This window comes from Vigna umbellata, chromosome 1, assembly GCF_029865625.1.
Source record: "Vigna umbellata cultivar VRB3 chromosome 1, Vumbellata_1.0, whole genome shotgun sequence".
NCBI lineage: Eukaryota > Viridiplantae > Streptophyta > Magnoliopsida > Fabales > Fabaceae > Vigna > Vigna umbellata.
In genome coordinates, this window is record NC_142165.1 from 27,235,070 (window position 1) to 27,248,721 (window position 13,652).

The following is a 13,652-nucleotide window of genomic DNA, read 5'->3' on the forward strand; positions in this document are numbered from 1 at the left end:
TGAACTTATTATAAACAAGAGTTCAAACATAGACACAAACATATGTCACTTCCAAAGCTCATCACACACATAATTATTGAAGATACTAACAGGGAAGAATGTGTTGCTGCAAGGGCCAAAGCTTTGTCTACAAAAGCAAATATGATATAAGACAAACATGTTTCCAAAAGGTACAAACACAAACCTGGTCACAAAAAAAAATAATTTTCAAAAATTTTATCTCAATGGATCTAATCCTACCTTTAAAAAGAAAGAAAATTACTTTCTATATGAAAAGTCGGATCATCATGCTCCGCACAAGAAACAACCTTCCTTCTAAAACAAATATGGCTTAAGATAATATTATTGTTGACATCATTTCACAGATGAATTTGATGACCAATGTGGAGTGGTCACTTTTAACCTAAATTTTAGCCCATTTGTTTAAAACATTTTAAAACCTAATTAGGAAATGTTAACTTTCAGTAAAGTTAATGCTGCACCCCAAAAAAAAAGGGTGGTTCTAGAAACTGTCACTGCATCCGAAAAAGTTTAAAAGAATGACTCAAAATGTTTAATGTTTATGAATCGTACGATTCACGATACGATAAATCAACCGTCTGATACGCGATGCGATTCAATTACCATGTAGTCCCCTTTACTTCAACAGCAAACTAGCCAGATTTGCATGATCCTTGGAGCCATACTTGGGTCTTCTTTCAGCTTGACAAGTGATAATGGGCCCAAAGAAAATATTTGACTTGTGAATAGAGTAGAAATAGAAAAGGCGATCAAACTGAAGTTGCAATTATATACAAAGTAATGTACTTCCTCCTTTGACATTGGTAATATCCACATCATATTATAATATAGCACAATACAAAGTTAAACTAAACATCATTATACAGAAGGATCCATCATTTGAAAGATATAAGGATGATAAGTGTTTCATGGCAACCTATTTCAAAATTGTAAGCACTTCCTGAAACATCTCCTGCATTAGCTCCCTGTCAGCATGTTGGAAAAACGTATTTATTTCATCTCTGACATCATGTATCTTACCAAAATCAAATAAGAAAGTGAAGCACCCTTTCTTTAAGTTCTGTAACTGGTAAAGCCAAGCGTCATTTAGCCTCTCCAGAACATTTTCCGAGTTAAGATCTTCTAGTAGGCTTTCCTCACAGGCGTCTTTGAGATCATCAATCTCATATTTATTGGCTGCTCCAAGCAATGGAAGCCTGTGGTTCCAGAAATCTTCTTGGTTTATAGTACCGTACAGGTAACTTAGGAGGGACTTGCAGGATTCTTGAGACATATCTTCCATGTGGATCGTATATGTATCTTCTTCATCAGCATTATGAAGATACAAACTATGGAACACTGTAGAACTAGCAGATAAAACTGCCTTGTGAGCTTTCAGAGTACCGTCTGCAGTAATGATGGTGAGGTCAGCATGTATAGCCTCGTCAAGCATGCGAGACAGGCATCGGAGAGCGCTCTGATCTGCAACAGTTTGCAGTTTTCCATCAGATGGCCATATAGATCTGGTTACTCCACCCTGTTGTTCAAAAGAATTGATCAAAGGTTAGAAAAGCAACAATCTATTACATGTAAGGGTCACTCCAGACAATACAATTGATTAGAAAAAGAACATGTGCTTCTTAGCGTTTAGCAAGCAACTTATAGCAGTATTTTATAAGCAGATGGATATTTAGAGGAAAAAACAAACACCATTATATTTAGGGATACACTATAACATTAACCACTTACATCAATATCATATAAACATAGTAATGATCACAAAAATCAGGGACTCACATTCCCAGGGAAGGCCTTCAGGTCAAGAAATTCAACATCAATAACAAAGCGACCAAGGAATGCAGTATCAACAGGCCAGACAAAGTCGTCACTTGTCCTAAGCACCCTTTCATGAACTGAACATTAGAACCACATACAAGTCACGACATAACCTGTGTCAGCATTTCAATATACAATCTTGAAGTTGGTAAAGGTAAATGTAATTTTAATCTTCACAGTTGCCATTTTGAGGTAGTGATGCAAAGTTAGCCCTATTTCTTGCAGGTAAACAGAAGTGAAGAGTGTATGTGTACAAAAGCAGATACCATAATCAAAATTTAGCCCACATTTTACCAAAATTAGGAAGCAAACATCATGCTTACGGGGATAAAATTTCAGACACCATAGTCAGAATTTAGCCCCTATAAGAATAAATAGTCTTAAATAGGATTTATTGTGAGGTACTATATGTTTTATGCCAGACCTAGTTCCTAGATGTATCTTTTAGAATTCTCATCCTTTCCCTCTCATACACTGTATCTGATGTATCCCAAGTTATTATAAATATGAAGAGGGAAATACACCGTCTAAAATTCATTCTAATATTCTTGTGTATCTTTCTCTAGTTGGTATGAGAACGAGTCGATCCCATTCTGCTAGTCTTTGTCTTGTTTTTGTTAGGCAAAAGAATTATCAATCGGTCACTGTCCGCATTATCTCTCAGATCACCTCAAAGCTCAATTGGTAAAAAAATGATATACTTAGATCTATGGACTCGATTACAGTGATACTTTTTCTCCGATGACCAAAATGACTACTGTCAAACTTTTCCTTGCCATGACAACCACTCATCTTTAGCCCTTCATCAATTAGATGTTAAAAATGATTTTTTGCATGACAATTTAAAAGAGGTGTACATAGAAGAACCTCTGTTGCTCCGAGAGGGTCTGGTTTGGTTTGTAAGTTGTGTTGCTCTCTCTATGGTCTAAAACAATCTCCCCATGCTTGGTTTAGAAAGTTTGGTCACATTGTTCAATCTTTTGGGTCGAAACATAGTGAGGCAGACCACTCTGTTTTCTATTGTCATACCTCAACTGGAAAATGTGTATACTTAATAGTTTATGTTGACGATATAATCATTACAGGGAATCATGACACTAAATTCTTAGTTAAAGGAGCACCTATGCAATCAGGGTTCAAACCAATGACCTTTGAAATCTCAAATATCTTTTAGGCATAGAAGTAGCTCAATCAAAGAAAGGAGTTGTAATCTCTCAAAGAAAATACACTCATGACATCCTTAAAGAGACAAGCATTATTTATTGTAAACCAGTGGATTGTCTCATAGATCCAAATCGAAAATTAAAGGCAAAACAAGGAGAATTTTTCTCTAACACTAAAAGATATAGAAGACTGGTTGGAAAACTTATTTATCTATTATTAGATCAAATTTGTCCTTCGCAGTTGGTATTGTGAGTCAATTCACTCCTTGTATTCATCACTAGAATGTTATCATTCATATTCTAAGATAGCTCAAAAAGGCTCAAGGATAAAGACTACATTATGAGAATAAAGGGAATACCCAAATTGTTGGCTATTCTGACGCTGATTGGGCTGGTTCTTCTATGGATAGACACTCTATGACAAGATATTGCATGTTGCTTATAAGAAATGTTATCTCTTGGACAAGCAAGAGGCAAAATGTTGTCGCTCGATCATCTACAAAAACTAGGTATAGAACAATGGCATCCCTAATCTATAAGCTTATATGGATAAAACAATTCTTGTAAGAATTAGATTTTTGTGAAATCCAACTGATGGAGATGTATTGTGATAATCAGGTTGCTCTCCACATTGCTTCCAATCCAATGTTTCATGAGAGAACTAAACATATTAAAATTGACTGTCATTTTATTCAAGAAAAGTTATTGTGTAAGGAAATTTGCACGGAGTTTGTTCGATTAAATGATCAACTTGCAGATGTAATAACAAAATCTTTAAGAGGTCCTCATATTGAATCTATTTGTTCCAAGCTAGGTACATACAATTTGTGTACTCCAGCATGTTAGAATAAATAGTCTTGAATAGGATTTATTGTAAGGTGTTATGTGTTTTGTGCTAGACCTAGTTCCTAGATGTATCTTTTAGAATTCTCTTCCTTTCCCTCTTACACATTGTATCTGATGCATCCCAAGTTATTATAAATATGAAATCTTAAGAGAAGGAAATACAACTTCTAAAACTCATTATAATATTCTTGTGTATCTCAAGTGCCCTCATCATACCAAAATCAGGAAGCAAACATCAAGCTTATGGGGATAAAACTTTCATAACCAAAATCATTATTTTTGCTATAGAACCTTCATTGTATTTATCTGTGTTTTGGGTCACATAAGCCCTATTAAAAAGGTTTATACTAAGTAACTACATATGATGTGATCACAATACAACACAAAAGTTCTGAAACTATTCCTGGTAATTAAATGTGTAAGCTGACCATTTTTCAAGGCTCGACACAACTACAAGTAGCCAGCTACTTCTTTTTCCAATGAGTTGCTATTGATTAAAACTTAAACCCAAATGATAAAAGAGAGTACTAGTAGTATTTTAAAGACACAAATATCTAAAATATACAATGTTCTTGTTAGGTTCCTTTATTCAGGGAACTAAAACAGAAACCTCTTTTCTCACTCATACACTCAATAGCAGAAGATAAATTGTATGTATATGTATTTTATTCAATCTGTAATGTATAGAAAGAAGAAAATACATGTAAATGTTCCCCCAAGGAAGCCTCCCTTCCTCCACTAGCCAAGAGGTCCAGTCTAAACCCAAGCAAAAATATCTAATGATCCTCTCTCCCTCTATTATGTTTCTTATTTATATTCTCTCTCTACTAACAAACTAACCTCCTTTCCCGCCTTCAACTCTCCCCTTTTATTCCTTCTCATGTATACCTTTAACTTCCTAACAGTTCCACATCACCATGGTTAAATGACTTAAAAACGATGTCTTTTTATTTTCCTTATTAAAACAATGTCTCAATAAAGGAACTCTATGACACTTCACCTAACATTTTTTTATCAATCCCTCCAAGGTTAGACCTTTTATAAGACTCTAAGAACAAACTCTAATACTAACTGATAAGTACTCAACAAATTTCTTAGAAAATAAACTTTAAACTTAACTCAACATCACAAAACTAGTTTATAAAGTAAGATTTGCATCCATTTATAAATTATAATATGTTTGTATTGTTAAGAAGTAGACTTTAAAACTAACTCAACCCCACACAACTGGCTTGTAAGATGAGGTTTACACTCACTTATATACTCTAAATTGACCTTATCTCTAGTCGGTGTGGGACTTCCAACACACCCCTCCTCACGCCGAGGTATATACATCTTGAGCGTGAGACTAGACATTAATGGGTGGTCCGATACCGGCCCTATAGCAGGTGGAACAATATGCCCAACACAAATCTCGTTAGGATAGGCTCTAACCTGGCTCTGATACCATGTTAAGAAGTGAACTTTAAGCCTAACTCAGCCCCACAAAACCGGCTTGTAAAGTGAGGTTTGCACCCACTTATATACTCTAAATTGACCTTATCTCTGGTCAATGTGGGACTTCGAACACTTATTGTTAGATGTTATGTTGTGTGTTTCTGTTAATTGGGCTTAGCCCATTCTGTATTTAGGGTTTAACCCTTATCTTACATTATAAATAAACTATCCTATGTGTATGCTAAATACATAAGGGAGATTTCTCCTAATCTTCTTCACTATATTTAACATGGTATCAGAGCACAGGAATAGTTCCAGTCAACTCCACGGTCTCCGGCACCCATCACTGCCGCTGTTCTCGCAATCACCGCCGCTGCCGTCGCCACCGTCGCCGCCGTCGCCGCCGTCGTTGCCGCCGCCGCCGCCGCCAGAGTTCCAGAATCGACCGGCGACCACACCATCGGAAGCGTCTCGGCCGGGCGACCACCGTCGTACGAAGATCGCGGAACGGACCTCTCACGTGCCTCCACGCGCCGCCGCAAGAGTCGCCGCTGCCGCCGTGCGTGCCGGCGCGTCGCCGGAGCTTTCCGCCGCCGATCAGCACCGCCGTGATCGCCTCCTCGCCCTCTTTCTGGATCTGTGGTCGTTGCGTCAATCGGAGCATTTTGAATTTTTAGGGTTTCTCCCTCTCCATGGCTGCCCAACTTGATGATCGGAGTCGGTCTCGCCAACCAGGTAAAGGACGTCCAAAATGTGACCACTGTGGCAAGCTAGGCCACAAAATTGATAGATGTTATGCACTTCATGGACGTCCTCTTCGACCTATAGCAATGGCTAATTCTGATCCACCTCCCCGATCACCGTCTGCAGACCATCCTACTTCATCAAATACCATGAATAACCCTTTACTCTTTCAGGAATTTCTCAGATGGTATGAGGACCGTCAGCACTCTAGTTCCACTACATCTGCTTCTGTTACACGCACAGGTACTCCTTTTGTCGGTCTGACTCACTCTCTCGGATCTTGGGTCCTTGACTCAGGTGCCACCGATCATATCACTGGTAACAAGTCCTTGTTTTCTTCCTTGTCATGTCCGGTTAATTTACCCTCGGTAACGATGGCTGATGGGTCTCGAGTCTCATCTCATGGTATTGGTACTGTTCATATTTTTCCGTCCATATCCATTGATAATGTACTTTATGTCCCTGGGTCTCCTTTTAACTTATTATCCGTAAGTCGTCTAACTCGTTCCCTTAATTGTGTTATTTCATTTACCAAAGATTCTGTTTGGTTGCAGGACCGGAGTTCGAAACACATGATTGGCACAGGATGTGAGTCTCATGGCCTATATCATCTCAGCCCTTCTCCACATGCTGGCGTAATCATGGAGTCACCATCCCTTCTTCATGCTCAGTTAGGTCATCCCAGTCTTGCCAAACTGCAGCAACTTGTCCCGAGTCTGTCCAAATTATCAAGTTTGTCGTGTGAGTCTTGTCAGTTAGGTAAACATACTCGTAGTTCCTTTCCTCGTAGTGTTTCACAACGAGCGTCATCCCCCTTTTCATTGGTTCATTCTGATATTTGGGGACCTAGTCGTGTTAAGTCAACTTTAGGATTTCAGTATTTTGTTACCTTCATTGATGACTATTCCAGATGTACTTGGGTGTTTCTCATGAAGAATCGTTCTGAGTTGTTTTCTATTTTTCAAACTTTTTTCAATGAAATAAAAACTCAGTTTGGGGTTTCTATTCGCACTTTACGTAGTGATAATGGCCGTGAATACCTTTCTCAACAGTTTAAACATTTTATGGCTTCTCATGGCATTCTTCACCAAACCTCATGTGCTTATACCCCTCAACAAAATGGGGTGGCTGAGCGCAAGAATAGACACCTTATTGAAACAACTCGTACCCTTCTCATTCATGGTCAAGTACCCTCACGTTTTTGGGGTGATGCTGTTCTCACGGCATGTTATCTTATCAACCTCATGCCATCTTCCGTCCTAGCAAACAAAATCCCTCATTCTATATTATTTCCTCAAGACCCTCTACATCCATTACCTCTTAGAGTTTTTGGGTCTATATGTTTTGTTCATGATTTTAGTCCTGGTCTTGATAAGTTATCTCCTAGGTCTCACAAATGTGTCTTCTTAGGATTTCCACGGTCACAAAAGGGCTATAAGTGTTTTTCCCCTTCCCTCAATCGTCATTTTATCTCTGCTGATGTCACTTTTGATGAATCTTCTTTTTACTTTACACATTTATCTTCTAGTTCTGTACCTCTCCCTGTTACTGTTGATATTCCTCTTATCTGTGATCCTCCTGGTGATGCTCCACCCATTTTGTCTCCTTCTTTAGACTCTCATTCACCACAGGATCGTCCTTCACCACCACCCCTTCAGGTTTATAGTCGCCGCAATTGTCTCCCTCATGACTCACTTCCAGTGCCGCCTCCTGTGTCTCCTCCGGCTCCAGCAAATGAGTCTGACTTGCCTATTGCCCTCCGTAAAGGTATACGCTCTACCCGTAACCCTTCCCCCCATTATACTGTTCTTAGTTACCACAGATTATCTCCATCTTTTTACACTTGTCTCTCATCCATTTCTTCTGTGTCAATTCCTAAATCTGTGGGTGATGCCTTAAGTCATCCTGGCTGGCGTCAAGCTATGCTGGATGAATTAAGTGCTTTACAGAAAAGTGGAACTTGGGAGCTTGTCCAATTACCATCTAGAAAGTCTGTTGTTGGTTGCAGGTGGGTGTATGCTATCAAGGTTGGCCCTGATGGCACAATTGATCGTCTGAAAGCTCGACTGGTTGCCAAAGGCTACACACAGATTTTTGGTTTGGATTATGGTGATACTTTTTCTCCAGTGGCAAAAATGACCTCTGTTCGCCTATTCATTGCCATGGCCGCTCTTCGACAATGGCCGCTTTACCAACTTGATGTCAAAAATGCTTTCCTAAATGGTGATTTGCATGAAGAAATTTATATGGAGCAACCGCCTGGCTTTGTTGCTCAGGGGGAGTCATCTGAATTGGTATGTCGTCTTCGCAAATCCTTATATGGCCTAAAACAATCTCCTCGGGCGTGGTTTGGTAAATTCAGCTGTGTTGTTCAACAATTTGGTATGTCTCGCAGTGAAGCGGATCATTCAGTGTTCTATCGCCACTCAAGTGCTGGATGTATTTACTTAATAGTGTATGTTGATGATATTGTTCTCACAGGAAGTGACTATCTCGGCATCTCTCAGATGAAACAACACCTTTGTCATCATTTTCAAACCAAAGATCTTGGCAAACTCCGGTACTTTTTGGGTATTGAAGTAGCACAATCCAATGATGGTATTGTCATATCTCAGAGGAAGTATGTGTTAGACATCTTGGAGGAAACAGGGTTAATGAACTGTAAATCTGTTGAGACACCTATGGACCCTAACATCAAACTCTTACCAAATCAGGGGGAGTCTTTCTCAGATCCTGAACGGTACAGAAGATTAGTTGGTAAATTAAACTATCTTACTGTTACGCGTCCTGACATTTCCTTCGCAGTTAGTGTGGTGAGTCAATTTCTAAACTCCCCATGTGAAGACCATTGGGATGCAGTTGTTCGCATACTGAAGTATATTAAAAGATCACCTGGAAAAGGTTTGCTATATGGCCCTAACAACGATACAAAAATCGTTTGCTATTCAGATGCTGATTGGGCTGGTTCCCCTTCTGATAGGAGGTCTACTTCTGGATATTGTGTCTCTATTGGTGGCAACCTGATATCTTGGAAAAGTAAGAAGCAAAGTGTTGTAGCAAGATCCAGCGCAGAAGCAGAATATAGAGCTATGGCATCTGCTACTTGCGAGCTTGTGTGGCTTAAACAATTACTTAATGAATTGAAATTTGGAGATGCCACTCACATGACACTTATATGTGATAATCAAGCTGCTCTTCATATTAGCTCTAACCCTGTCTTCCATGAGAGAACCAAGCACATTGAAGTTGATTGTCATTTTATTAGAGAAAAAATCATATCCGGAGATATCAAGACTGAGTTCGTTAACTCAAGCAACCAGTTGGCAGACATATTCACCAAGTCCTTACGAGGACCTAGAATTGACTATCTTTGTAACAAGCTTGGAACATATGATTTATATGCTCCAGCTTGAGGGGGAGTGTTAGATGTTATGTTGTGTGTTTCTGTTAATTGGGCTTAGCCCATTCTGTATTTAGGGTTTAACCCTTATCTTACATTATAAATAAACTATCATATGTGTATGCTAAATACATAAGGGAGATTTCTCCTAATCTTCTTCACTATATTTAACACTTATCTTTAGTGAATGTGTAATCTCCAACAAATTCCCTCACATTAAGGACTAGACATTTCGAACATAAGACTAAATATTTATAGATGGTCTGATATTATGTGACATGATAGGCTTAATAAATCTTTCTAGAATATGCTTTGATACCATCTCACAAAGTGAATTTAGGTCTAATTCAACCTCAAAATCTCAAATACTTCTTAAAAACTAATTTTCATAGAGAGATAACTAAGAGATTTAAATACTCCATCAAAGCCCCCTTCTTATAATACCTACCTACATTATTTCCAAGCCATTGAATCTCATTTTTCATTTATCATTATTTTGTCCACCACAGTCTACTCTGCATTGCCAGATAAGTAATGCACAAAACAGAAAAATCATAGCAATTTATCTGAATGAAAAATAACCAAACCACCTACCATGCATTTCCCACCCGCTTTCCCTGTTTGTCTATGGCAACATCAGACTCAATAGAACAAGCACAATAAATCAACATATCACAAGGTCTGAGCAAATAGAGAAGGCCCAAAGATTTGGATGGTTAGGTACACAGTCTTGAAAAAAGAGATTCATAAGAACGTAGCCCAAAACCTAAATAGAGAAGAGAAAGTATAGCTGTGTCATGTCTAGCAGAATGAATTAGAAGAACAAAGAGATGATGTAATTGTTCGTATAAAGCTAGCTACGCTAATAGCCATACAGCCTAAAATGACATGAGACTAATTTCTATGCATTCTCAGACAATCAGAAATTATGTTAGGTATGACTTCTAAAATAATTATTATAAAGATCAACAATTTTATCATGCATGACAAGTTCTTATTGACTGACAGCTTACAGTGCATATTTCCATATTCTCAAATCACATTGCCACCAAATTTTATTTTTTATAACTAGAGAAATAAGGAGTTGATTTTATATATTCTAGAAAATATATATATGTGTGTGTGTGTGTGTAGGAAAGGTTTATTTATTCCCATATAATATATTTGTTATTTGAGGATATCATCTCCTCTATCAATTGTATTATAAATGAAGCACCCACGTTCCTCATGTTGTCTTAGATACAACCAGTATCATCTCAATTTTTCTCTCTTCCTAGAGTTTAACACGGTATTTAGAGACTTCTCTAGAAAAGATAGATTTGGGATCATGCTGAACCGATCTATCCAACTGTCCAAATGCCATGGTGAGCTATCCATGCATGCACCCTCACAAGCAACTTTTCTTCCGCGGGAGCTGCAATTGGTCAAGACAGACAATCTTGTGCCACCAGGCAGGATCCTTAATCCAAATTATATGTTAGATATCCTGGATATTTTATCTTTAATCTTTTATCTTCTATTTCTCTTTTATTATTTTTTTTCTATCATTATTTGTATTTTGGACTTAATCTATATATCTTTATTACAAATACAGTACCCTGTGTGTATTTTCTACAAGAGGGAAGACTAAACATATACCTAGTTTTTACTATATTCAATATAGTATTAGAGCCATGAGTTAGAGTTTATTATAGCTGAGATTTGTTATTTGTTGGGTCTATCATAACACCCACTATTGGACCAATTATTCAGTCTTTTACCATCACTTAAGTATTGGATGTGTCTATTTAATAGTATATGTTGATGAAGTTGTTCTTACAGATATTGACCTTTATAGCATCTCCCATATGAAAAACCATTTTTAGACCAAAGATCTTGGCAAACTTGGATGTTTCTTGGGTATTGAGGTAGCACAATCCAATGATGGTATTATTACATCTCAAAGAAAGTATGCATTGGATATTCTGGAGGAAATTGGGTTGATGAATTCAAAATATGTTGACACACCCATGGATCCTAATACCAAAGTCCTACCAAATCAATGGGAGCCTATTTCAGATCCTAAATAGTATAGAAGATTAGTTGGAAAATTAAATTATCTTATAGTTACTCGTCCTGATGTTTCCTTTGTAGTCAATGTGATGAGTCAATTTCTCAATTCCCCATGTGAAGATCATTGGAATGCAATCATTCGTATATTAAAGTACATTAAAGGATCTCCTAGAAAAGGTTTGTGATATGGTTCCAATAATCATACAAGAGTTGTTTGTTATTTAGATGCTAATTAGCCAGGATCTTCTTCTGATAGGAGATCTACTTTCGGATATTGTATCTCCACTGGTGGTAAATTGATCTCTTGGAAGAGCAAGAAACAAAGTGTTGTGACAAGATTTAGTGCAAAAGCAGAATATAGAGCGATAGCGTCAGCCACTTGTGAATTTGTTTAGCTTAAGCAACTGTTTAGAGAGTTACAATTTAGAGATGTCATTCAAATGACACTTATATTTGACAATCAGGTTGTTTTTCATATTAGTTCTAATCTTGTCTTTCATGAGAGGACCAAACTCATTGAGATTGACTATGATTTCATTTGAGAGAAGATTGTATCCGAAGACATCAAAACTAAGTTCGTTAACACAAGTGATCAGTTAGCATATACTTTCACTACGCCTTTACGGAGACTGAGAATTGATTATATTTGTAATAAGCTTGGTACATACGATTTATATGCACCAGCTTGAAGGAGAGTGTTAGATATCCTGGATATCTTAGATATCTTATCTTTTATATTCAATCTTTTGTTTCTTTGTTGTCATTTATTTTCTATCATTATTTGTATTTTGGACTTAACCCATATTTTCATTATTATAAATATAATATCCTATATGTACTTTTTTACAGAAGCGGAGATTAATCTTATACCTCATTTTTACTATATTCAATAATAATGAACCAATCTTTACAACCTGTTTTATCTTAGGAGTCTCAACTCACTTAACCAAGGACTTGATTTCTTGATAATAGCCACACAATAATAACTACTAAGTAAGGAAAATCGGAATCTAAAATCTTAGTCTACAGGTATAGTCTCCATCAAATATTCTGCCATATCTTTTGTAATCAACATCCATCTTCCGTCTGTTTCACTCCCAAAACATACAACACACATGGATACTCATATGACATAGGATCAAATATTTTCACATGATCAATAAAGTCTCAGTATTTTAATATGAAGATTTGGTTTGGCACCCAAGATATCTTCAGCTGAGAACCACGTATCAAAGACTAATTCTTTTGGTCAGAAAACCAATTTAAGAAGCTCCCTTCTCCCAACATATGTTATTCCAAACACACCGACATGGAAATAGATTGAACCACTCCCTATCTCAATATTAAGAGTTTTGGGGTACAGAGGGTATCTTCGGCCGATAGTCAAATAGTAATCTTTCACATCACAGACTAGTTCCTCGACGTATTAAAAATCATTTAAGAAACTACGTTCTCACAACTGATGTTATTTCATAGACATTTGAAAATCAATTATTATTTGACAAACATATTGCACACCATGTTGGTCTAAACATTAAGATTGAATAGCAGAAAGCAAAAACCCCAATTCAAAATTTTGACTATTAAAGAGGAGAGGGAACAAGGGAGTAGCAGTGTGGCACAGACCAGGGGAGATGTAAAACTTGCGGGTAGGGCCAGAGTTGTTGGAGACTCGTAGGATGAAGCGAGCTACAGGCGGCTGTTCCTTGGAAAGCCGAGAAGGCTCAGGAAAGATGTGTATGTAGAGGTACCTGTTCCGTTCTATGGAAATGTACCTGGGAATAATAGACAACACATCAAACATCACACATACATATACAATAACAATTCAGGCACAATCACTCACAACACAAGACACTAATCAAATTAATAGTATAGAGATGTGTTACGAGATGTGCGTACCAGTTCCAAATTCCGAGCTTGAAAGGGTCGGATTTTTTGTAGGAGCAGGGTCCAAAGTTGTCGATTCTCCATTGGGCTAATCGGGAAATGGTTTCAACTTTGGAATCGGCCATGTCAGTGAGAGGTTATGGGTGTGGGGAAAGTGAGGAAAAGGAAGAAAAGAGGAGTACCGGACACGGACACAGACACCTGCAGAAGAAAAAGCAGGGTTGGACTGTGTCAAAAAGCATCGTTGTTGAAAAACAACCAGGTTTGTAGTGTTTGATAGCGCG

The 13,652-nt window shown here is 37.6% G+C and overlaps 1 protein-coding gene across 1 annotated transcript; it reads right to left on the minus strand.

Moving 5' to 3' along the window:
* Positions 1 to 752: 752 nt before the first annotated feature.
* LOC124824113 (BTB/POZ domain-containing protein At1g21780-like) lies at positions 753 to 13,652 on the minus strand. Its single transcript, XM_088102281.1, has 4 exons — positions 13,381 to 13,652; positions 13,105 to 13,253; positions 1,798 to 1,913; positions 753 to 1,537 (listed from the first exon to the last, which is right to left on the minus strand). Exons 1-4 carry the CDS (start codon positions 13,491 to 13,493, stop codon positions 938 to 940), a joined length of 978 nt encoding a protein of 325 aa, XP_087958407.1. The 5' UTR covers positions 13,494 to 13,652; the 3' UTR covers positions 753 to 937.

What these genes read in the sequence shown, in the direction of transcription:
- LOC124824113 (XM_088102281.1), bottom strand. Translation starts at nt 13,493, where the DNA reads ATGGCCGATTCCAAAGTTGAAACCATTTCCCGATTAGCCCAATGGAGA. An exon ending in AAGCTCGGAATTTGGAACTG is followed by an intron (nt 13,254 to 13,380) that starts GTACGCACATCT and finishes TATTATTCCCAG; the next exon opens with GTACATTTCCATAGAACGGA. An exon ending in TGAAGGCCTTCCCTGGGAAT is followed by an intron (nt 1,538 to 1,797) that starts GTGAGTCCCTGA and finishes TTTGAACAACAG; the next exon opens with GGTGGAGTAACCAGATCTAT.